Genomic DNA, 24778 nt, shown 5'->3' with positions numbered 1-24778 from the left:
GTGTGTGTGTGTGTGTGTGTGGGGGTGGGGGGGGGGGACCCTGGGAGTCCACCCACCCATAAGGCTGACTGAGTGCTAATATTGCATGGCACCCTACAACACCCTTGGAAGGCTGTCAAGGCACCCCAGGGTGCCAGAGCAACTGAGTTGCAGCTCTTGGGAAAGTTCCTTGCTCCTGTAAGTTCAGAAATCTCTGCCTCGCCATTGTTCCCAACTGGAGTCCCCAAGACCAGGAAGAGGCTGTCTCTTGCATGCAACGGTCTATGCCATTCCAGGGATTTTAGCCACATGTCTCCAATTAGCATTTAATGGGAGCCATGTGTTTGGGCTCAGACCCTAGTAACATAAAACCTTTAACCTTTTCAATCCCTGTGTCCGTGGAACACTTCAGGCCCTTAAAATGCTGGCAGCTAAGACAAGTATATATGGCATACGGGACATCACGGGACACACATTTTGCCTGATGGACTAGTGAAGTGAGGAAGCATCAAGCCAAGCAATTAGGAGAAGAGGGCGCCCTAAAACAGCTGTCAAAAGATGCAGCCCAGGGGCCAGATCCAGCCTGAGGAGCCTTGTCATCTGGTCCCTGGTGCTGGCCCTGCCCCCCATACCAGATCCAGCACCGGGTCTGGGACAGCATCTTGTACAGCTCCCACTCCAGCCAGTACAGGATCCAAGCTGGACTGGCTGGCCTGTGCACCACATTGCCACTCATCTGGCTGCATGGACACTATGTGCAGCACAGTCCCGGACCAGCCAGAGTGGGGGCCACAGGCACTGGACCCAGGGTGGGGGGAGGAGTGGGGTTTATGGGCCCAATCCAGTCCATGGCCCAATCCTGGGCCAGTCATGGCCCACAGGGTCAGATGAGCTTGACACCCCTGCCCAGAAGCTCTGAATCCTGAGAGAAAAGCCATGCCAGAGCCTGGCCGATTGGTTTGCTTGCATTCATATTAGGTGATGGATCCCAATTGCTTTGCTTTATGTCATGAGGGAGAGAGCTGTCTTGTCTCTACCTCTGTTGGCCCTGGATTTTATCCGTTTGTTTCTCCACTCACCTGGTACCAAGTGTGCCGTGAACAGCTGGAGAATGAGGTCCTGCAGCCTTGGAGGAATGCAGATAGATGACAGCAGGCAGATGGGAGCCCCCCAGCATTGGATGGAGTATTTCAAAGATGCTACAAGTCATGGCATGGGGTCAGAAAGCAGGAGTGGCAGCTATTAGATCCATGACTCTGGGTTTTATTACAGACAACGTGGAACACCAGTGGGTGCATTAATCCATCTCCGGTTCACACATGCCTGCCCACCCTCAGAGAATGGGGGTGATGTTAACTGTCCCAGCCATTTTTCCCAGACTGCTGGTCCCATCCGCTCACCTCTAGTCTGGAGATGGACTCCCAGACCTCTATGGAGAAGGGTCCAATAGAACAAGACTATCCAAAAGCAGACCAGGAATGGCTGCAGACCCGCAGACTTTGGGCATATGCCACCTTGTAACCCTTGGGAGTGAGGAAGAAAGTTTTCTTGAAGGCAGGTCCTTCTGCTTTGTCTGTTTTGAATTGTTTCTTGCACTTTGCTCCAAAGGATTGGTGACTAGTAGGCCTGTGCGAGTCGGCAGCAAACTGATCTGGCTTCGGATCCAGTCGCTTCGCATGGCAGCCATCCGGACTGGGTTTCCGCCTCAATCCGGCCAAAGCGTCTCCAAAGCTTCGGAGCTGCCTCTGAGATCCGGCCATAGGGCATAATGGGGAAACAATAAAATATCTATAAATTTGTTGGTTTTTGTCTGATTTGGATGAAATTTTCAGGGACGGTAGACTCTGTGGAGAGTACAAAGCCTCCAAGTTTCAAGAAGATCAGTGCAGGGGTTTGGGAGGAACTGCACCCCAAATTCTTGAAAGCAAAACTCCTGTCATGTCTATGTGTTACAACACAAGGGGGTCAAAACTGCAGCTCTTGCTGAGGCCACGATGCCTGCCAAGTTTCAAGAAGATCGATGCAGGGGTTTGTGGGGAACTGCCCCTCAAGCTGCAGACAAGCAAAACTTGTGACATGGGTGACTCTGCGTGTGTTCAGGTGCAGCGGGGTGACAGCTGCAGGGATGGTAGCCCCTGCTGCAGCCATGATGCCTGCCAGCTGTCGAGGAGATCGGTGCAGGGGGGTCCTGGGGCCCTGCATCCCTAGCTGCTGATGGACAAAACTCGTGCTATGGGTGCTGGTGGGACGGACTGTGTCTATCTTGGGGCAGTTGAATGTCTGTATTGATTGTTTCCTTTCCTTAGCCTGGTTTTGTAGGTGCTAATCGATGGTAATTAACTGGCTACATTAGCTAGGTCCTGTGTATTGAGCTGGTCCCCGAGTGAATCATGATTGATTGGTAACTGGTAACACAGTACCTTGGCAGCCAGGCCTGCCGTTGTCTCCCACGCCCCAAGATGGACACAGTCAGTCCCACCAGCACCCATGACATGAGTTTTGTCTGTCAGCAGTTAGGGGTGCAGGACCCCAGAAGCCCTGCACCGATCTCCTTGACAGCTGGCAGGAGTTGTGGCCGCAGCAGGGGCTAGCAGGCTTGCAGCTTTTACCCCGCTGCGCCTGAACACACGCAGGGTCACCCATGGCATGAGTTTTGCTCATCCGCAGCTTGAGGTGCAGTTGCCCCCAAACCCCTGCACTGATCTTGAAACTTGGCAGGTAGTGTGGCCTCAGCAAGAGGTACCAGCCCTGCAGATTTTACTGCCCCGTGCTGTAATGCCTAGATGTGACAGGAGTTTTGCTTTCAAGAATTTGGGGTGCAGTTCCCTTCAAACCCCTGTACTGATCTTCTTGAATCTTGGCAGGATTCATACTCTCTGCAGCATCTACCACCCCTGAAAATTTCATCCGAATCGGACAAAAAACAAAGTTACAGATACTTTATTGTTTCCCCATTATACCCTATGGCCGGCTCTCCAAGGCAACTCCGAGGCTCTTGGGAGCTCCGAACCGCTTCGGGAAGCCGAACGAGGCCGGCGCTTCGACCCGGACGTGCTGCTTTGGACGCTGAAGCATCTGAAGCTTCTCTGGATCCAAAGCTCTGTCCAAAGCCTCGCACAGCCCTAGCGACTAGGTAGTGGGCAGTTCTGGATTTTGATTTACCCAACCCTGCCGCAGCAGGCAGCAGTTCTAGGGGACACTGATAATTCACAGCTAAGTCCGTGAAATTGGAGAGTTTGGGTCTGATTCAGCTATTGGGAATGTTTGGCTCTTCTGTTAATATCTGGCAAAGTTCAAAAGCCTGCTAGGCATCTTCCAGAAAGCGTAAGTCAACACAGTTTGTACCTCAAACTGGAGGTGACTGAGGTTGAAAAATCACAGGAAGGAGACAAGAAAGGACAATCTTTAAGGCAGCACGTGCTCATGGTTTCTCTCTTCTGGCTTGCGCAGAGCTTGATGGTTCAGTAATTTTCTTGCATATAAGTAATGAAGATGATGTAATGCCTTGAGCTTCCCCCCTGTGTGGACATAATGGAGCAGGTGAATCTTAAAGCAGGATGTAAATCAGGGAGCGGTTTTATTGAGCTATTCGCCCAGCCCTAATGAATAATAATAATGGTCCTGACTGGAGATTGCTCTGCCTAACTCTGTTCAGGACTGTGTTCCCTTTCAGACTCCCCTGATAACTTACTGCATTTAGATGCTGGTAATTAGATTCAGTTACCGCGATGATTGTAATTACTGTAGTTCTGCAACCACAATTCTACTTAGCCGGGATCTACAGTTGGACTGAACCTCAATAAAGTCCTGCTAAGCTTCTCTGTCTGCTGGTGGACTCCAGTGTGCCATACACTTCGATGTTGACTCCAGCAAATATTCCAGTCATCTTTTTATCTTCACCAGACAAGCTGATGCTTCAAGGGTGCTGTCGTAGTGCAAGGTGGGAACGCCCGGTTCTGTTTCCAGCTCTTTTATTGATGTTGTGGCAGGCTTTGGGTAAATCTCTGTGCCTGCCAAGACTTCAGTGTCTCCTCTGTAAAATGGGAGTGACAATGGCCACCTCCAAGAGATTCACAGATGTTAGGGCCCAGGTGTGTGTCAAGTCATTTTCATAGATTTCATAGACATTAGGGCTGGAAGGGACCTTGGAAGATGATTGAGTCCAGCCCCCCGCCCAAAGGGCAGGAAGTCAGCTGGGGTCATAAGATCCCAGCAAGACAAGCATCCAATTTACATTGAACACCTTCAAGAGCAGGTGCTTGAACCACCTCCGATGGCAGGCTGTTCTAGACCTTGGGGGCTCAGACAGTAAAGAAATTCTTCCTTATGTCCAGCCTGAAATGGTTTTGCAGTAGTTTACGACCGTTTGACCTCGTCATCCCTTGGGGCACTCTGGTGAACAAACGTTCCCCCAGATCCTGGTGGTCACCCCTGGTAAACATATAGGTGGCCATCAGATCACCCCTGAGCCTGCGCTTTTCCAGGCTAAAGAGTCCCATGGCTTTCAGCCTGTTGTCGTAAGGTCTGTTTTCCTGACCTCTGATCATGCGTGTGGCTCTTTGCTGGACTCTCTCAAGCTTCTCCACATCCTTTTTGAATTGTGGAGCCCAAAACTGGACGCAGTACTCCAGCTGCGGCCTCACCAAGGCCACATACAAGGGGAGAATGACATCCCGGGATTTGCCTGAGAAGCATCTATGGATGCAAGCCAGCATTTTGGTCGCTTTAGTAGCTGCAGCATCGCATTGCAGGCTCACGTTCATCTTGTGGTCAATGATGACCCCCAAGTCTCTTTCTTCCGTAGTACTAGCCAGCGTAGGACTGCTGAGCCTATAAGGATGCTGCAGGTTTTTCTTTCCAAGGTGGAGAACCTTGCATTTTTCAGTGTTAAACACCATCAGGTTCTCATCTGCCCATTTGCTGAGCCTGTCCAGGTCAGCCTGGATCACCCGCCTGTCTTCAGGTGTGGATGCTTTGCCCGAAAGTTTGGTGTCATCGGCAAACTTGGCCAGTCTGCTTCTGACTCCAATGTCCACATCATTTAATGAAGATGTTGAACAATATGGGTCCAAGGACAGAGCCTTGGGGGACCCCACTGGTCACAGGACACCATGATGACTACCATCTATTACTACCCTCTGGGTCTGACCACGGGGCCAGTTTTCCAGCCAGCGGATCGTGGTGGACTCAAGGCCACAATTGGCCAGTTTTGCCAAGAGGTGATCATGGGATACCAGATCGAAGGCTTTTTTGAAGTCAAGATATACGACATCAATCTCTTCCCCCTTGTCCAGGTGATAGGTCACCTGGTCATAGAAGGAAATGAGATTGGTCAAGCAAGACCTACCCGCAAGAAACCTGTGCTGGCTATCCCTCAGGATGTTGGTGTCGGCCAGTCCATTAAGGATGGCCTCTTCTTAATAAACTTTTTTCTAAGATCTTCCCTGGGATAGCAGTCAAGCTGATAGGCCTATAGTTAGCCAGATCCACTTTCCTCCCTTTCTTGAAAATTAGCACCACGTTGGCCACCTTCCAGTCTTCAGGCACTACACCAGACCGCCAGGAGTTTTAAAAATATCTCCAGGGTAGATGATTGTTTTGAGGAAAATGGGTTCTTCTATAATGCTGGGAAGCTTCAATGCAAGCAGCATTCAGGTCCTATAAGAAAGAGGTGAGAGTGCTGGATCTCAGGCACCTATGCAAGGGCTGGGTTGGGCAGAGTGATGACCAGGGATCCTGGTTTACCATTGAAAAACAGAGAAAACCATGGATTTCCCGGCTTTATCAGAGAAAAAATGGATTTTCCCTTTTAGCAGAGACCTGTAGATTTCCCGCTTTTGCAAAGAGCTCTACAGGTGGGCAGAGCTCTAGCCTGCAAGAGCTGATTGCAAAAAGGGCAGGAAACCCCCAACCCTGGCCAGAAGGAGAGGGGGAAAGGATGGGCCTGAGGCTTGTCACCCAAGGAGGGCATCAGGCTCACTGTTCATTGCTGGAGCCTGTGCAGTAAGTGGGGCCTGCAGGGGGTTGGGGGCCTCCTCTGGCAGGGCTGGGGGGGTTGCAGGTCATGGCTGGGAGGCACTGTCAGAGCTGGGGTAGCAGGTGTGGGTATGGGTGACTGCCAGGGCTGGGGAAAGAGCCAGCAGGGCAGATGGGGGGCAGGGCATAGGTGTGTGGCTACGGGCTAAGGGAGCAGGGAAGTGTTGGGAGAAGCCCCACATTGAGTGCCCGCCTGGCTGGGCTTCCTTGTAGAGCCGATAGCGTGCTGCCTCCCAGTCCACGTGCCACCGGGCAGGCAGCTATTCCTGTCAGAAGCTGGCTGGGGCTGATAGAGTGAGGAGGTGTTGGGGAAAGACATGGAGTGCTGCCTGCCCAGTGGTGCATGGACTGGGAGTGGCGTACTATCGGCCTTTCGGGGAATCTGCACAGGGAAGTGTGGAGCCCGCCCGGGCCGATATCACGCTGCTCTGGGTCCATGTGCTGCCGGCCAGGCGGGCACTCCATGTCTTTCACCAGCACGGCGGGGTTGCGCGGCGAAGCTGCTCACTGCTGCAAGCTCCCCTCTGCCCTGGTGATGTGCTTCCTGTGCGCGCAGCTGCAGTGAGAGCAGCAGCATGGGGTTGTGCCCCTCAAAGCAGCAGCACGTGCAGGGGATGCATTGCCAGGGCAGCATGGAGCTTGCAGCAGTGAGGAGATCCCGTCATGACCCCGCTGTGCCCTGCCAGTGGGGTCGTACCCGTTGGGCTGCAGAGGCCCTGGGAGCAGGGGCATGGGGGAAAGCCAGGCGGGAGCCTGATCCCACAGCTGCGCCTGCCTCCCTGGAAGACGCAGGTCCCCCCCTGTCCCCCAGGAGTGCGTGCAGTGGCAGGGAGCCAGGGTTCCCCCCCCCCCCCCAAGCCCACAGCAGGGAGGAGCAGGGGCAGAGGGCTGTGGACCTGGGTCCATAGCCCTGGCAGCTGGGGGCCCTCTCTGGCAGGTTTGGGGGAGCAGGGGCTGTAGGTGGGGGGTCTAGGGGCACCAACAAGGCTGTAGGGTAGAGTGAGAGGCACGAGCAGGGCCAGGGGGCCTGTGGGGAGCCTTTAATTTTAATAACAGATTTTGGGGGTTTTATTAAAGAATTTGTGGTTTTATTTTTTTTTTAGCAGAGAACTTGCAATTTTATATCAGGGAAAACCCGGATCCCTGGTGATGACTTTTGCGTGGGGTACCAGGTATGTCTCTTCTAGGCCCACTTACCATAGATATCCATGGGTTTGAGCACTTTGCTGAATCTGGGCCTCTAAAACCAGCATATAAAAATGTTGCTTCTAATTTACACCTTAGTATTGCTTTCTGTCAAGTGAATGTGTTAGAGAGACGTTTAAATACACATTGATACGTTTTATTGAAAGCATCTTGGGCAAATCAAACCGAGAAGCTTTCTTTGTCAAACGCATGTTGTCATCGCTGCTTACGCTGCTCTCTTACAGCTCTCTTGCAGCTGAGCTGTGCGACTAGAGCGGTTGGATGGATTTTCTATTTGTGAGGAGGTCTATTTGACGCTCCTCAGGCACAAACACAGGGCTGCTGTGACTTATTTTCCAACCTTGCAGGTAAATATTTGATAGGATATAAAAAGTTAATTGCCCTTCACCTTCCATGCAGCCCCCTGCTTTTTGTCTTTGAAATGTGTAATAAAACAAGCCAGAAACTGCAATTAAAAAAAATATATAGAATTGAATTTGTTGACATAATCTACTTAATCCTTTAATCTTTTAGTAGGTAGGGAGGGATGCCTTTCTACTAAAAGTCCATTAAGGTATTTCCTTAAAACTTTTTTAAAGAGAAATTGCTTTGGGGATCAGCAGATTGCAGCGCAGGTCTGAAAACCAGAGTAGAAAGCAACCCAGTAACTCTAGTGAATTTATTTCTTTAAGGAACCAGACTATGCTCCTGTGGGGCATCATGCTCATTGTTACTGACCTTGCTCCCTTGGTTCTTAAAGAGTAGGACCTGACCTTTTAAAAACTTTGTGCAAAAGATTGAGCCCAATTGTATGATACCAATTCTGGTTGTGTAGAGCAATTCAGCTTGAGGTAGGATATCACTGTCTGGCCAGTAGCGTTCACTATTCTTTGTTGTACTGATAGGGTTTCTGCACTGAGTTTCAGACTGCATCCTAAATTTTTAACCTCCTGATTTTAGATCATGCCTTTGCTGTCTGCCTGAATCGGCAGTCTGCTTGCACAATAGCTCTGAGGCCTGAGCTCTGTGTGTTGGATCTGTTGACTCCTGAAGCTGGATGCTGGCTTAAACGCCACTGTCCTTTGCTGGGTGTTGCAGCAGAAACATTAAGCTCTTCGTAGTGTGAACTCGAGCAGAGCACCACTGACTTTCTACTTCTCGGTGCGACCTCTGGCACAGCTGCATCTACCATGGTTTGGGGGCTTTTTTGTTCTTTGTGTGGACTTTGCAGGTGTTCAGACCTGGCCTGTCCTGTTCATTGCTTGTAAAAGACCTGGAGGGGAACGGTGGAGCTTGAGTATTAGGGGTGGGTGAGTCTGAACGAGCCTTGCCGGTCACTTTAGATAAGGGCTCAGAAGTATGATTCCTTGCTGTAACTGGTCAGGCCCCTTCTCCTATTCTGGTCCAGTGGACAAGGCGTAAGACTGGATATAAAGCACTTGTGGGTTCTAATCTTGTCTCGCTATGGGACGTGAGGGCGGTCATTTAGTATCAGTGGGCTAAATTCAGACCTCCTGTATGTAGACAATAGTTCCCTTTGACTCCACAGGGAGCTCCACCCATGTAGGACAGGGTGACTTTCGTCCTCTGTGCTTTAGATTTGCACAATGGGAAATAATACCTTTATCTGTCACAGAGGTAATGAGCCTCTGTTCATTTGCATGCCTTGCTCAGCAGGGTGAGGGCAGCACGGGCAAGTAGCATTGGTTGCTGCTGGAGGATTTGCAAAACTGGGCTGGAGACTTGATGGGAACTGGTTGGTGGAGCTATTTCTGGTGAATCCTGCTCCTTGCTGGGCTGGCGGTACCATGAAAATCTTGTGCCGTTTCCACGCTGGCAGTTACAGCTCGGCCAGCTCCCGCAAGCAGAGGCAGCTGCAACACTGAGGCTTCTTGGAGAGTGTGACAGATGCATATTTTTGAGCTAATTGAACATTTTTGAAACGGGACACTTGCCCTTTTGTAGCATGTGTGAATCCCTGAATGTCAGCCCAAACTGAATTCTTGCTGATATGGGGCTTATGATCCCAAATGCTTTGTTTTGAGTTTTTGGCTGAAGATTCGGGCTGATTTTTCTCTTTCCTCCAAGATGCTTTGAGCCATCTCTACCACATTTATGCATACATCATATGTGCCAGTGGTAGACCCCATACACTGGAAAACACAGTCTGAAATCTCAACTTTATGGAGCCGAGCTAATGGGAAAAGGCACTTGATTTTACATTTCCATACATTTTTATTCTCCAAACTCCTCCCATGACTTCTAGGCCTCTTCCTTACCTTCTCTTTACAACAAAGTCTCTAACAAAGTTCAAATGCTCCTTATTTTTCCTCTCTTGGATCTAGGCTGAAAACCCAAGGCTGGTAATGGGGATTGCCTGACTCTTACCTCCCTCATACTCTCACCCGAGTGCTACGATTGATCCCACTTTATTCTCACTTGAATTCCAACCGCGCAGTTAGGTATCCAGGTTGTAGCCGTATTGGCCTAGAGGAAATGGCAATCGAGCCTCGTAGTAGAGATGATATCTTTTATTAGACCAACAGGATACTTTTGCAAAAAAAATTCTTTAATTGCCACTCAGTTAGGTATCTGCCAGCCTTAGTGCTGCAGCCTTCAGTCAAGTCTGATATATACTGAGGAGAAAATTCCTGGGAGGAACAAACCTTTAGGGCCATCTTCTACATCTCTCAGAAAAGGGAAACGGGGCAGGAAGTTGGGCTTTTACTTGACTGACTCAGTTGAAACAACTTCTTCTTCTGTATTTCAGTTGGTTCTGGTTTAATGAGTTGCAGCCCTGCTCAAAGTCATTGGATTTGCACCTGTTCATTCTAGGACCAAGTTTATTAACTTTTATTAATAGTCATCCAAATGTTCTCCTTGCTGCTGGGTGTTGGCCGCACCTTTTAAAAGCTAATGGAAAGAACTGCACAGCAGAAGCCGTGCGCAGTGTATAGCAGCCAGCAGCATTGGCCCTGCAAAAGCCAGGAAATCTTCTGCTAGCATTAGCATCTTACCAAGCAACTATTTGCCTATATCCATACACGGAGCAGTCTCGTAACCCCCATCAGCAAAAATTTTAGTTCCACATTTCTGAGGAAGATCATTTTCTCTTTGAGGAGCGGTGCCAAATAAGATACCTGTAGCATCAAGATCTTTACGCCTTCAACGCAGCTCCTCCTGCCTGCCACCACACAATGCTTAGACTGCAAATGCTTCCTTTCCTAGCTACCCTGCCATCCTTCCAGCATGTCTGGGAAGCTAGCACGTGGGTATTTTTGGCTGTCTTCCTGCAGATGGAGAAAAGGCACAGGTAGGTTTTTAATACGTATGTGGAAACAGTGAGTATGGGTTGGAGAATGTGTAAGTAACCTTTGCCATTTAAGTCCTCCTCTGCGTCCAGTATAACCTGGATCTTAATTATTAATCAACTTTTCTAGTAACTTGGTTCCCTCCGGCTTTTCATCACACTAATTCTGCTTTCCTTTGATTCGCAGGCTCACCTCTGCACAAGCAAGGTCCCGCCTCTACTGGCAGCGCTGAGAAGTCGGGCCCAAAGGTCGCTGAGGTTGGCGATGACTTCTTGGGAGACTTTGTGGTGGGTGAACGTGTCTGGGTGAATGGAGTGAAGCCAGGTGTGATCCAGTACCTCGGGGAGACGCAATTTGCTCCCGGCCAGTGGGCAGGGGTCGTTCTGGATGATCCGGTGGGTAAAAACGATGGCTCTGTTGGTGGGGTACGTTACTTCGAGTGCCAGCCGCTGCAGGGGATTTTTACACGACCCTCCAAGCTCACCCGCCAGCCTGTGGCAGAGGGATCGGGGAGCGATGCCCATTCTGTGGAGTCCCTCACAACTCAGAACTTGTCACTGCATTCGGGGACGGCCACCCCACCCCTTTCTACTCGCGTCATTCCTCTGAGGGAGAGCGTCCTGAATAGCACCATGAAGACTGGAAACGAGTCTGGATCTAACCTTTCAGACAGCGGGTCAGTGAAGAAAGGGGAGAAGGATTTGCGGCTTGGAGATCGTGTCCTGGTGAGTCCAGTCTCGAATGGGAGGGATCAGGGGTCTTGTTCCTTTTGTTCTTTATGTCTAAAATTGCAAATCCGGTGTCTCGAGGTTTATTTGGGTTAAACATGATGGTTTGCTATCCGAGGCTAACCCACTGACATCCTAGCCATAAATACTTTGCTTTACCAGGGGACTCATACAATGAAATCTACTGGATTCCTAAGTAAGTTGCAATTATGGTGCATTTGAATTTGTAGCATGATTTGATCCCTCGAGAGAGGGCTTGCTTGCTTCCGTGGTGTGGGGGGTACCATTTACTGAGATGCTGAATGTCGGGAAGAATCATATGATGGAGCACAATGTCTTCCGAGACTATCCCCTTGTAGCAGCGTGACCACCAAGGCAAAGGTGACCTTAATAGGCAAAGGTGGCAGGCTCCCAAGTGATTAGTCCACCAAAGTACAGAGCAGTCTACTTGCTGTTTTAAGGCTAGTCACAGCTAGCCTTCCCATCCTTTGGTACCTGGCTACTATAGTGATGTTTCCACTGGGAAAGCGTAGCCCTTCCTCATCAGTACCATAGGACTTGCTAGCAGCCAACCCTTTCAGTTCTCCTCTTGAGTGAGCTGGTCTAGAGCATTTTGGGTTGCATGGAAGGGCTTGGTGATATAGCAGTGACTGTATATAGACATCCTGTCAGCCAGCGATGATTTCTAGTCTGAAGATGCCTAGTTTCTGCGTGTGCCTTTCAGTGTGACTGATTTAGTAGGTAAACATGGCTCTCCTTGCTGTGAGTGAGTTATCTACCAGCTGTCACTGCATTTCTTAATTTCTTTGTCATTCAGAATGACAAGCAGGTGTTTTATGTGAGTGTAGCTCAGCCCAAGCTTTTTGTTGCGGCCGCTGCTCTGACTCTGGCAAAGCCATCGCTCAGCTAAGTCACTTGGCCCTGTTTAACTTCCCTGAGCAGCTGTCCGTAAATTTTTTCAAGCAAGAGGAAAAGACACCAAGGTTGGAATAATCTTGCGCTGGATTTACAAGGAGCTCAGCCAAGTTAATGGACTGTCCTAAAACCTCAGTTCGGAAGAGCCCTGAGTGTGCTGACAGAAGTGACGTTTTGTTACACAATCAGCCGCTGCAAGCGCTCTACAGCCGCGCGCTGACAGAAGTGCATGGCTGCAGAGCACTTGAAGTGCCTGATTGCGCTCCAAAGTGGAGCGCCTTCGTTAACATCTGTTAGAGCAGGCCAGGAGCAGGGACGGGCTGAGGCAGCTCAGCCCCATCCCTGGTGCTGTCTTCAGGATGGGAGGGGGAGGAAGGAAGGGGAGGGAGCCCTGTCTGGGGTTTTGCCCACCCTGCACTGGATGGTGGGTGGGTAGATTGGAGCCCCCCTGAAGTGGGGGACTCCAGTCCCACCCCTGCTCCAGCGCAGGGTGGGCTAACCCCAGAATGGACCTCCCTTCCCTGCCTTAGCTCCTCCCATCCTGAGACAGCACCTGAGCTGGGAGAGGTGGGGATGGGACTAGGAGGAAGAGACGGCAGACACATAGCCCCTTTTGCTGGATTGGCTCCAAAGTGGAGCTCGATTCTCCACCCTTCCGATCCAACAATGAATGTCTGTTGGGTTGGGAGGGTTGGTCTATCTTATGATGCTTCACAGAAAGCGCCAGGAGTTAGACCAGGGAGTTGCACGTCTGTCAGCGCCATGAAACACCTGCTTAAATCCATGCCTATTTAGGACGTGCAGCATATGCTCAACTCCCATTGTCTTCAAGTGCTTAATGGTTATCCTCCATAGAAAGACTTCCTGAAGGACATGCCTTTGCCTGGCTGTGTTGGAGGAGAATAAGCAGGGTTTGCTGTTGGGCATATTCTTGTTGCCTGTACCTGATGATCAGCAGGAACTTTAAATTAAATATGTTTAGAGGTTTAACTTTTGGAGAGATTAGAAATGGCATTTCCCTGGAACATGGTGCTCAGTGCTTGGGGGCATCATACTGAAGAAAGCTCTGTCTGCTGCGGTGGAACTAATACAGCAATTGCTCTGATGCTAACGTGTGTGAGAGCTTGTGACGGGGTTTACCCCTTTGGTCCCTACTGGTTGAAGCTAGTGGTGTGGCTGGGTTGAGAGCAGGCTCCGAAGCTTTGTTCAGTTGAGGGGGAGCACGTGTGCATGTAGCATGTCATGGTACCTTTCATGTCTTTACCTTTCCCCGTCTCATTCACAGTCTTGGCACAGCCTGGGGTGCCCTACCTTGTGACAGCTGTCCATACTCCCCTGAAAGATGTTGAAAGAACAGCAAAGGGTCCATCAACACAAGGCCTTCTGGGGATCCCCCAAGGTTGAAGGCTATCCCCAGCAGAGAGCTCAGAGTAGTGCTTGACCCTCTGAGACCACATTTGAGGCACTTAATGCACTCAGATGAAAGGCACTGCCCATTCTCTCTCATATACACTGGATACAATAGAGAATCTACCCTGCAGATTTTCAAATGTAATATGCCCAGATGGTTAAGGGGTTGTCATGGTATGCTTTTGAAACTGCCAGCAGGCTCAGGTACCAAAACCTTGCTGGCTTGCCCTTTGAAATGAATGATTTACAATATATTCTAGGACAATTTAGGAACACGTAATCTTTTTGGGGAGGAAAAAAAGATTCCCTATGCTAAGTTTATTAAGGCTTGTTCAAATTCTGCCCCTTGAGCTGCTGCCGCTGCTGCTGTGGTCCCAGCCATAGAAAGATGATCAGTGTAAATTTAAACCTTGCAAGAAACTGTTAGCAGTATGGCAGAAACTGAACAGCAGCTCAGGCAACTCAGCCTTGCAGTTGACTTTCTCTCCTTAATTCATGCCACGCTGGTCTGCTTTTCTTCCCCAGCCTATCCCATTCTGAATGAATGGCACAGCATCTCTTTTTCTGTTTCTCTGGCAGGGGAGGGTCATATCCAATGGCAGGGAAGTCGTCTCTCTTAAATAGACGCAGTGGGTGTGTCCATGCATGCAGGCACGTGCACTTGCAGCAGCACAAATTTGTGCTGGGGATTTGTCTCGCCACACGTGCCTGAACGTACACTTTGGTGTGGGGCAAATTGTGCCGCTTGGGGCAAACTGATCCTGTCTACCTCCTCCCGGATCTTCAGCCAGGGGGAGCTAGAGGCTGGGGCCAGCACCTGTGCTGGCCCAGCAGTATAAAAAGCTGCCCTGGCCAGCAGCTAAGGGAGCCTCTGAGGCTTGGTCAGTTGGTGTCTGGGGACACTAGCCCCTTGTGCCAGCTGGATGCTAGAGCAGCTTGCCCTAACCTAGAGTGACCACTGCACCCTCTATCCACTACAGCAGCCTGGCAGTGGGAGCTGCTGCCACCTGCGACAGCATCCCCCCGTCATATTTTGTTGCCCGCTTGAACCTGCGGCCCCATGGCTGCATGCCAGCCAGACCCAGACGGGGACCACGTGGGGACTGATATGCCAGTGCCCTTTGCTCCTGACCTGCAGCCCCTGCCTGCCGCCACTAGCTCCATCCCAGCACCAGGGCATGAGTCCAGCTGCAGCTATCCCACTGGCTCCTTTCTGGCTGTGAGCAGTGCCAGCCCTTGCTGGTCTGCTCCTTGCACTTGTGCCCAGGCCCCAGCGACCCCCATGCTGTTCCTGGGAAGCCCTGAACTGGGGTGGGTATGTGGGTAGGGGGCTTTGGGGGGGACTATGTGGGAGGGGTTGATCCTCTGCATGGTGCACAGTGTCTCCCCCCACCACAGCAACAGGGGCTGTAGAGGCGTTCGGGGCCAGCTCCTGGCAGAGACCCCCGGCGGTTGCACGTGGCACAGGATGCCAGCCCATGTCCTGGCTCCATGTGTCCCGCGTGCCGTTGAGCCGGGCTGGCACCGTGGAGGCAGGACCTGGCCCGGCTCAAGGCTCTTATATGTGGCGCTGGGATCCTGGGTGACAGCAAGAGCCAGCCTGGTCCTGCACATCAGCAGGCTAGGCCGGTACCATGCACCACGTGCAGCTGCTGGGGGTCTCTGCCAGGAGCTGGCCGCGAGTGCCCTGATTGGCGGCTGCTGCTGCTGCAGGGGGTGCTGTGCATCATGCGGGGTGGGGGAGGGAGAAGGGGGCAACAAGGGACCCACCCCAACACAGTTTTCCCCCACACCCACATTTCCCCCCAATATCCCTGCTTACCTACGTTGATCCACTGCTGTAGCCTTGCCCCACTCCTAGTTGCCCCAGTGTGCTGGAGCAGCAGGGGCACGCGGCAGGCAGAGATGGGTGCTAGCGTGTCTCTTCGGAGGCCCCAGCCTCCAGCTGTCTCAGGGCACGCGTCAAGGAGTGTGCCCTGCACTGCTTTTTTCAGCGTGGTTTTCTTTTTTTGATACTGGGATTTGCTGGTATCAAATTTAGAGTCCGCGCTGCAAATACGCAGTGTGGGGAACATTTTTTCGTTCCCAATGTGCCTCTTGTGACATCTCAAACGGCTTTGAGACATCAAAACAGGCACGTGTGCGCTCATCTGGACGTGGCCAATGAGGCTGTTGGGTCGAAGATAAACCACCTAGAGATTAGCCCCACAGGGGAAATATTGCCTTCAGGCGTTCTGTCCGTTTTGATTCTCCCTTCTTGCCCCTTAAAACTAATAGTTGCTGTTGTGAAAGGAAAACACTAGGGAGGGGACTTTGGGCATAAAGTTTAGGCCAGCCAATAGTACAAGTTAGTGAAAAGAAATCCCAGCCTCGCATCCTTCCTTGGGTTCCTCCTCGGCCCTTACTGGGACCATGGTACGTGGTGCAGTCTTTTATTGATGTTATCCTGCTCTTCTCCTTTCCATCCAAATCCTGCTGCTTGTGCTCTCCTGGCTGCAAGCTCCCAAGGGCATGGTCTTGCTGTCTACCCCAGTGCGTAGCTCCCGGGAAGACCTCATCAAGTTGAGGCTTCTGTGTATATATGCACCATGACATGTATGCATGATATATATATATATGCACCATACAACAAAGCCCCCGTTCTGTATGAGGAGATGGCTCAGTAATTTTGGAGAGTGGATGTAAATGAAGCTGTTCTAGAAAGCGCAAGCTGTAGAGTGAACGTGTTGCAATTATTACTTGTATTTTGTATTGCAGTAGCTCCTACGAGCAGGGGTCAAGCTTGAGTTCCCCACTGTGCTGCCTGCTGTCCCCACACGCAGCGCTTAGATGGAGATGGTCCCTGAATCACTTGCAGTAGTAGAGAGGAAATAAAATAGGAGGGAAGAGAGAGCAAGACTGAGGATAGCAGTCAGCGGATGATGTGGTTGTGCCGCCACTAATGTGTGTTGCTCCGGCAGGTATATCTGCAAGAGCAGAAACTGCAGAATTGCAGATATTTGGGGAGGGGTTGCAGTGAAATGGAAAAAATGAATAGGATAGAGAATAGCAATTCTGGGTGGGTCGCGAGCGCCCTGCATCAGGCATTCAGAAGTGCGGCACCCTTTCTTAGCCTTTGTTGCCCAGGTTATGTACTGCTCTGGAAGATCTGTGGGACTCCTCATCCAGGAATAGATGTGGGATTACACCACAGGCTTCTGAGGTTGAGGAGCACGTCCAGTTCTTACTCTGCCGTTGTCGACAGAGCCCAAAGGGAGGGCTGCAAGGTTCCCCGCTGGGCTTGTAGGATCAGCCCCCGACTCCTGGAAAGCCTAATGCTCCAGAGTTCGTTTGTTCTCCCTCTGGCAGTTTTCTTTAATTTCAGCAGCAGTCTGCCCTGTCTTGTTTCTGCTGTTCACCAGTTTTATATAAACCTGTCCTTCTCTTCAGAAACCCATTCTGACGCTCTTCAGTAGTTTGGGTAAAGGGTTTGCATGAAGTTTTCCACTAGAGAAATGGGATAATATTTGCCTTTGGCTCTTTCCAACTCAAACTGAGCATTTCCCATAGATGCAAAAGTTGTATGATAGATATGAGCCTAATATTGCAGAACTCTTCCTCTGCAGCCTTGCAAATTATTGCTGAGCAATGAATGCTCACTTTTTTTTTGTTAGGTTGGATCCTCCCAGATCAGGATCTGCACACCATTTCTTGTTGGTCATCATCACCAGCAAAGAATTGGCTTCCTGTGATGTGTTGGCTCTCCTATCTTCAGCCAAGAGAAAAAATTAACGCTGATGCAGGTGGGAAGATGGATATGAAGAGCTGGAGGAGACTGAGTCACAAAATGCCTTAAAAATAGCTAGGAATGTGAAATGCTCTCATTACCCTGTGATTGCTACAAATGAATTGTCATTACAAATGGGAGTGAAGGTTTATTAAGATATAGTTGGTACTGTTGGTGCCATACTTTGGATGGCAACTCCTTGCAACCCAAGAAGCCTTCCCAGCCTAGGCATTATGTTCACTGCCTTTATATCCATCCCATGTTGTCACAGTCAGGAAAGTGTTGTCCAAGACTCTAAAGTAGTTTCACTGTCATTGCCCTGCTTTCCATCTACTCTGTTTCTGTTTACCTTGGATACGAATCTGACTGTAGCCTCTATTACCACTCTCTTTTTAAGCATCCAACATTTCTGCGAGGCTGGGAAATACTTTTGTCCCCATGTTGTGTATGGGAAGTTCCCAGAGATGCAGGGAGACAAAGTTACTTTCCTCTGTTCTGGATGAACTTGGGCTTGAGCTTCAGTCTCTCGGGTCACAAACCAGCTCCCTCACCAGAGGACCACACCTCCCATCTCCTTGAATCTTGTCTCCCAGTATTTTCTCTCCTGTTCCGCATTTGTCTGAGAGCTATTCTTTGTGATCACTGGATACTTCATTCTGAAATGCAGGGGGTCCTCGGCTTGCAACATTTCGAGTTGCAACGTTTCGCACTTACAACATTTATAAATTGACACCGTTTCAACTTTCGGGTGCCAGTTTCGACTTGATCGGATCGACGCTTGATCCGATGCGATGCCACGCCAGCGAACAAGTTCGCTGTGTCGCCCATCTCCCTGGAGAGCATCTGTCCAAACTTCCTTGGGCACTTTTTCTTTAAGAAAGCAGACAAGACTCCAGAAGAACCTGCAGCCGAGACTCCTAAGACGACTCCAGCCAAGAGCCCTTCAAAAAGTTCAGCAGAGTCGCCTGAAAGAAGCCCTTCCAAATCAATATGATTGCTATTTACAACATAAATACATGAATGTGGCTATGGTGATGACCATAATCGATCGAGTACAAAATTCTGGGGTATTTTTGGTGAAAACAGGGTATTGCTTTGATTCAGAAACCAAACCCCCATTTATAACATTGAGAGAAATGGTTCCGAGTTGCAACGTTTCAACTAAAGACGCAGTTTTCAGGACCCAGTTGTGTTGCAAGTCTGAGGACTGCCTGTGCCACCGTAGGCTTCTTCTCTAACAGGCCTGTTTTGTCTCCTAATACTTATCACTGTCCCCTGGGTGATAGGGTAGTAGGCAGAAGTGCTGCAGAGTTGTACAGGTCAGGCATCTTTGGAACTGGATTTTTTGTCACTGGCCCAACAGAAATGTTGCTGTGTATAGATGTGGTGCTGACTAATGGTAGTTCATATTAGAATGCTATTTAGTATAGGATATATGAGAGGTTACGTATTGGCCTGCGCTGTCCCGAAACCTTAGTTGAATCTGTGTGAATAAAGCATTGTGAATTGTTGGGCTTACAAAAAAAAGTCTGATTCTCCACTGCACTTCAGTGGTGTTATGCTGAAACCCATGCACTGTGGCGGAGAACTGGGTGCCCTGTGTACGCCGTGTGACAGACGATCATTCAAGATTTCACGATAAGGTTTTGAAAGAAAAGAATTGACTCTCTTTGTGTTTGTGAAGCCAATCTCTGCTGCACATCCCTTTGCAGAGATTAATTCTTCATCCCCCCCCCAATCTGAGGGAAGCAATTGGGACTAAACTGTGTGTTACTTTCCTGACATCTGATTACGTTCCACGTTTTTCAGTGGTGGGTCATGTAAGGGTTCATGCCGTCTGTCGGTGTATTAAAACAAAATGAACCAAGCAAAGCAAAAGGAGTGCACTCTGGAGAGGGGTTCTTACCTTGAGTTTTCATCCTGAATCCTAATTGGGAATGAGGTCTTAAAGACTGACAAAACGTAAGAGTAAGGGCTGCCCAGAGAAGCCCCTGATGGAGGATGACTGTGAAAATAACTGGATAAACAACTGATCTCACCTAGTATTATGGGGCTTTGCCTTGGTTAGCCTGATATAAAAAATCTGGGATTTAGAACTTGTTGGAGGTGAAAAACTTTAGGTAACAGAAACAGCCCTAGGACCACAAAGATGGAAGATTGCAGCTCATCTAAATGAGCACGAGAATTAGCTGAGCTGGGTATCTGCCTGGTGAAAATTGACCCTGGGCTGACTCCTTTGAGAGGGATTTTAATCAGATTCTTCTCTGATGTGCATTGCAAAGTGTTTCTTATTGTCTGCTGTATAGTGCAACCGCTAGCTCCTGGCAAATAACAGAAGCTTCTCATGAATACACTAATCACAATTTTGAGATTTTTTTTAATATCAATTGTATCTGGCAGCCTGAAACTAGAAAGTGCCTTTTACTACCCGAGTTGAAAATAATTTCCATTAAAAGCTTTAAAATGAGGAGAGCTGTAGCCCTTGAGCCTCTTCCATTCATCTGTGAGGCTCCCACTCACCCTGCTGCCATGTGCTGGCCTTGAGCAGTGCCTCAGACCGCTGGAGTCCAGGTGCAGGGTGGTGGAAGTAGGTATTGCTCAATGACAAATGCTGCCGTTCCCATTTTTAATATATCGGGCATGTGTTTCATGGCTATTGGCTTCCAAGAGAGGTGCGCTGCGGTACAGGGCTCCTTAGCAGAAGGGGTGGGCCAAGATCCACTTGTACCAGCCCCTGACTGGAGGACACTCTTGTTCTTTGTTTCTGCCAAAGGAAATGGTGCTTCCAGAGGAGACACGATTAATATTTCATCACCTGCTTTCAGATCAGTCCATGGGGAAAGCAACCATCCCTGTGTCTTGGCTGGTGAGTGTAGCCATGTGGCAGACTCTGTAGGAACGTGGACTCCTTCTGCAGAGTCACCCTGGCCTCGGGCGTTGAAAGCCTTGCAATAGGACTTGGTGGGACTGATAATTTAGTTGTGCTAGGAGGTGGGTCCACTTAGCTCTAAGCACAGTGTGTATGGGTAAGAAACCCTTCTCAGGGCTAGAACGAGTTAAGTGAGATGGGATGGTCCCAGAGGGAATTTCAGGGGCAGTCAAGCTCAGGGATGGGTGTCAAGGAAACTCTGCTCTCTCCCTCTTTCCTAGCACAGCCCTTCTGTCCACACTCTTCATTACAAACAACTTTCCTCTTCCATTACACACTTTTCCCATCCCCTTATGGTTTAAAGAAAACAATTAGCTTGATCTGGATTGTTGTGCCCTTGGGTTTCCAACAAAGTGGCCTATCTCATTCCAGATGAGCTGGCTTTACTTTATGCCAGTGGCCCTCTGCTTGTATTGGCTGCTGGAGGGTGCCCCTTTTTATATCCCCCCCTGTCCCCATGGAAAATCCTCACCCTCCAGTACCAGGAGAGCTGGCAGGAGCTGGGGCTCTCAGCTGAGCCAGAGAGGGTCACCAAGGGAGGGCGCTGTCAGCGTGGAGAGCAGCCCGGGTTGAATTGCAATCGGAACGGACTGCATAGCGGTTGTGCCATGCTCTTGTGCTTGCGAAGGCATAACAAGCATCTGAAAGTTAATCGTATCCTGGCTTATCCCCCTAAGCTACCGGAGACACTCCACTAATTTTGTTGCCTGGCAGACAACTGCCAAAGTCAACTGCATGCATGGGCACAGGGGCATTTTCTACTCTGATGGGACATTTACAGACACTTGGCCATAGGCAGAGGAAGGCTGGGGCTAATGGGGCTCAGCTCCTCCAAACGCGGGGCCTCAAGGCACCCCGGCTGTGGGCTCTCGGTGGCTGCAGCAAGGGTGGAGCGGGGTGTGCATGCAGCCAGGATCACAGCCCCACGTGTGGATCACTGGCTGCCCAGCACGGAAAGCAAATACCAGTTGATTCTGTGAAAGGGAAGGTGTGTGGGGGGCAGATCAAGGCCCCCACAGTGAAAGAGGGAGCGGGACACAGGCACAGGCAGGGGTAGGAGCATGGGCTGGGGTGAATGGGGTTGCTGCTGGCTTAGGAGCTGTGCGGTGCCATGTGCATCCTGCCACGGGGCGGGCAGGGGGTGCAGCGCAGCCCAGCAGCAGCAGGCATATGGTGTCACGCTGCTCCTGGGTCAGCTGCAGCAGGGGGCAAAGTGTAGCGCACAGGAGCAGCTGCCTCTGCCCTATGCAGCTTGTGGGGGCATGTGCCCCCTGGGCCTCTGCCGGGGTGCACACAGTGGCAGGAGTCCCCATGAGCCCCTGGATGAACCACCCGACCTCTGACTGTCCTACCATCCAGCCCAGCTGGGGACCAGTTTGTCCCTGCCCCTGCCTGTGCCCTGCTCCCTCCCTTACTGCGGGGGCCCCCGCATCCCCCACAGACTTACCTGCTGGGTGAGGGGAGCACACATGCATGCATGCAAGCGTGTGCTCAGCACCCCCCTCCTGTGTACCCCCCCCAATAATTTTTTTCCATCCACCTGTGCACTTGGCCTCTCCAGTGTAGACGAGGCCTAAGTCACAGCAGGTCTACTGGTCTGAAGCCTGCTTGTTCAGCAGCCTGCAAGTAAGGCATCTCCTAGTCCTTACAGGAGTTATAGGAAATCACTGCCTATGAATGACTAGATGGGTAGTTCCCTGGGGCAGAGAGCCCTGTACACCATGGGGGTGTTATTGGGTTAGGCTTAGTCACTGAATCTTGGATAAGAAAGGCAGGAGAACATCCCCTCCTTTCATCTGTTGCGTCCTGCCTCCTTTGTGCCCCATGGTGCCGAATGCAATGCTAACACTGGTCGGAGAAGCAAGTGCTAACCTTTGCTGTAATGGAAGTAAAAGGAGCAACATCCCATACCAACCCTCCTGCCACGTTAACCCTTGGGCAGCTCGGTGCGCTCGTGCACCATCAGTTTCCTAACCAGCCTGTCAGCCTGCGGGCTGGCAAACACTAGTGTTCTCCTCGTGCCCTGCCACGAAGGAGGGGTTGCAAGGGGCCTAAGGTGGAGAGAGCTGTGTTATGAATGTGGGAGGCCTTTCTAAGAAACAGCCGCATGAGGAGAAGCCGTAATTCTAGGATTTCCTCTCCCACTGGATCCTGAAGGATTATTTTCTCGTTGCTGCCTGAGAGAGAGGAGCCTTGTGCATCAGCTACAAAAAAGTGCTTGTACTTGTACACCCTCAGCTGGGATGGGAAGAGCTGACTCTGAAGAGGCTTGCTGTGTTCAGAAAAACCACCCACAGTTTCAGGGGATAAAATGCCCCTGAATTTCTCTTCCTTGAATTTCTGGTCTAGTGCATCCTTTGGGCCTTTGCCTCTCTCTGGCTTTGGGTGGTCAGCTATAGTCTACTAAGAACCCCAGTCAGATGAGTGTCTTACTTTCAGATGCCCCCAACTGTTGTGAATTTTTTTTAACCACCTATTACTGTCCCATAACTCTCTGCATGGGGTAGCACACATTGAACCTTGACAGCAGGCTGCTAAATACTCTGCCTTGCTTGTCCCCAACCTGCAATGGCCTACTGGCCACCATACTGAGCAAGTCGCACGTGGCAGGTGATGACGAGCATTGCTGTCCCAGGTTGCGGTGTCAGGTGCAGTCTCTTTTGTCGACGATGACACTGGCGCCTTAGAGGGTGGCACTGGAGGGGGGAGGTTTATGCGCGTGGGGTGAAGGGAAAAAATATGTAAGTATAGAACTGATAAGAAGGAGGGAAAATAGAAGAAGAGCCAGAGAGAAGACTGGTAAAAGGCAAGGCTTGTTCTTTTGTAGATGTCGGGTTGAGATATTATCTCGGCCTAGTCTGCCTAAATTGTTTAAAGGATGCATTAGAAGCTTTAATGAGGATGGCAGGATGGTGTCTGGAAGGGTTAAGATCATGGTCCTTCAGCTGTGGGGCGCTAGTTTGAATCCGCTTTTTTTGTCCTTTTGAGAGAGAATATAATGTCAGTGACACAAAGGGTTGGGAGGACTGGGTATCTAGGTTTTTTATTAGCTTTCATATTTCCCTTTGCTCTGTGCTCCGTCCAGCTGAACTGCAAGATTAACCTCTTCCTCTGGCCTCACTTTGAAATTATTGGAAAGCCTTACAATTGGAGAGGGGTCAGGGTAAGGAAGCTATTGTTTAATAAATGACCTGTAAGCAGAGGTAAAGGGAAGTTTCGGGTCTTTGATTGGGAGTCAGACTTGGCCACAGTTCAGCTGTGTGTGGCTCAGAGGCCATTTTAATTCAGTCTAACAATGTCCTTCCTGAGTTGGGATGGGTTAAGATGCTGAATATTTTTCTCTGAAGCTGAAAATCCAGGAGGATGCACACTGAACAAAAGTAGCTTTTTTTTTAAAAACTTCTCAACATTTCAAAGTCATGTCATTTTGCATGGTTCACATCTTGCGCTAGCTGTCCAGCACCTTTCATTTGCTCAGTGGAGTAACTCTGAATCCCGAAGTGCGGCAATATGCAGATGTTGGGGAGATGGGAGTACCTGCAGACTTTTGAGATGGGAGCCAAAGCTTGTGAGTGGATTGTCCAGATCTTGGCCTCCTATGATTTCGGTAGAACTGCGTCATAGAAAACGGGGCTGAAGGAGACCTTCAGAGGTCCTCTAGTTCAGGAGTAGCCAACCTGTGCCCTGTGTGTCACAAGTGGCACAGGTAGCCAGTGTGTAGCATGTGGCAGACCAGGGCCAGAAAAGGCAGCATGCTGGCAGATAGGGCAGGGAGCAGAAAGCAGAGCAGCAGACAGGACAGGGAGCATCCTAGTGCTAGCATGCAAATATGACGCTCTTGACTTCATTGGCTTTATGAATGCAACCGATCAGGCAGGGGAAGGGGATTGAAGTGGCACTCGGGGTGGGGGATAAAACTAATTTGTGACATGGTTGCCACTGATGTAGTCCATTCCCTCAAGCCATGGTCACCTCACTCTAGCTACTAGGTGTATGCTCTCCCTTGGTATCAGTTCCCCTAATGAGATGGCTATATCAAAACAGTAGCTGTTCTCTGGACTTCAGCCTAGTCATAGTGACTGCATGAGTGATGCTAAAGCCTTGATAGGCTTAGCTGTCCATGGCTCGCAGATCTTGGAGCACTTTATAAAAAGCAGATGTACAGAAATGGAAATTGAGGCAGTGCGAGCTATAGGGACTGGTTGCAGAACAAGTCAAGGAAGAAACGGAGCAGAGCTTCTGTGAAAAGATCTCGGGAGTCCTCTCGTGCCTTTTTCACTGGGCCACAATCCCTTCCTCCTTACAGAGCCTCCCCTTTCAGTTTTCCTGGGCATCCCATTTCCTTTTGTTCCAAGGTGACCCAGCAGAGAGTTCATCTGAATGGCTGATGGCAACAGATGCCTACATTTTGATGAGACCGACCACTTCATGGGCTGGTGCAACCTGCCAGCTGGCTCTTCCTTAAAAAAAAAAAAAAAAAAAAAAAAAAAAAAAAAAAAAAAAAAAAAAAATGCTTTGG

General features: G+C 50.1%; 1 protein-coding gene across 2 annotated transcripts in view; it reads left to right on the top strand.

The window, feature by feature from the left end:
* Nucleotides 1-24778, top strand: part of CLIP2 (CAP-Gly domain containing linker protein 2) — a 150195-nt gene that overhangs the window by 56329 nt on the left and 69088 nt on the right. For both annotated transcript variants that reach the window (XM_019511410.1, XM_019511411.1), the window contains exon 3: nt 10698-11236. In XM_019511410.1, coding sequence (XP_019366955.1) covers nt 10698-11236 — 539 coding nt within the window. The remainder of the gene's footprint in view (nt 1-10697; nt 11237-24778) is intronic.

This window comes from Gavialis gangeticus, unplaced genomic scaffold, assembly GCF_001723915.1.
Source record: "Gavialis gangeticus isolate Ggan-Ray unplaced genomic scaffold, GavGan_comp1, whole genome shotgun sequence".
In the NCBI taxonomy this organism is placed as follows: Eukaryota; Metazoa; Chordata; order Crocodylia; family Gavialidae; genus Gavialis; species Gavialis gangeticus.
This window is presented reverse-complemented; position numbering and strand designations above follow the sequence as displayed.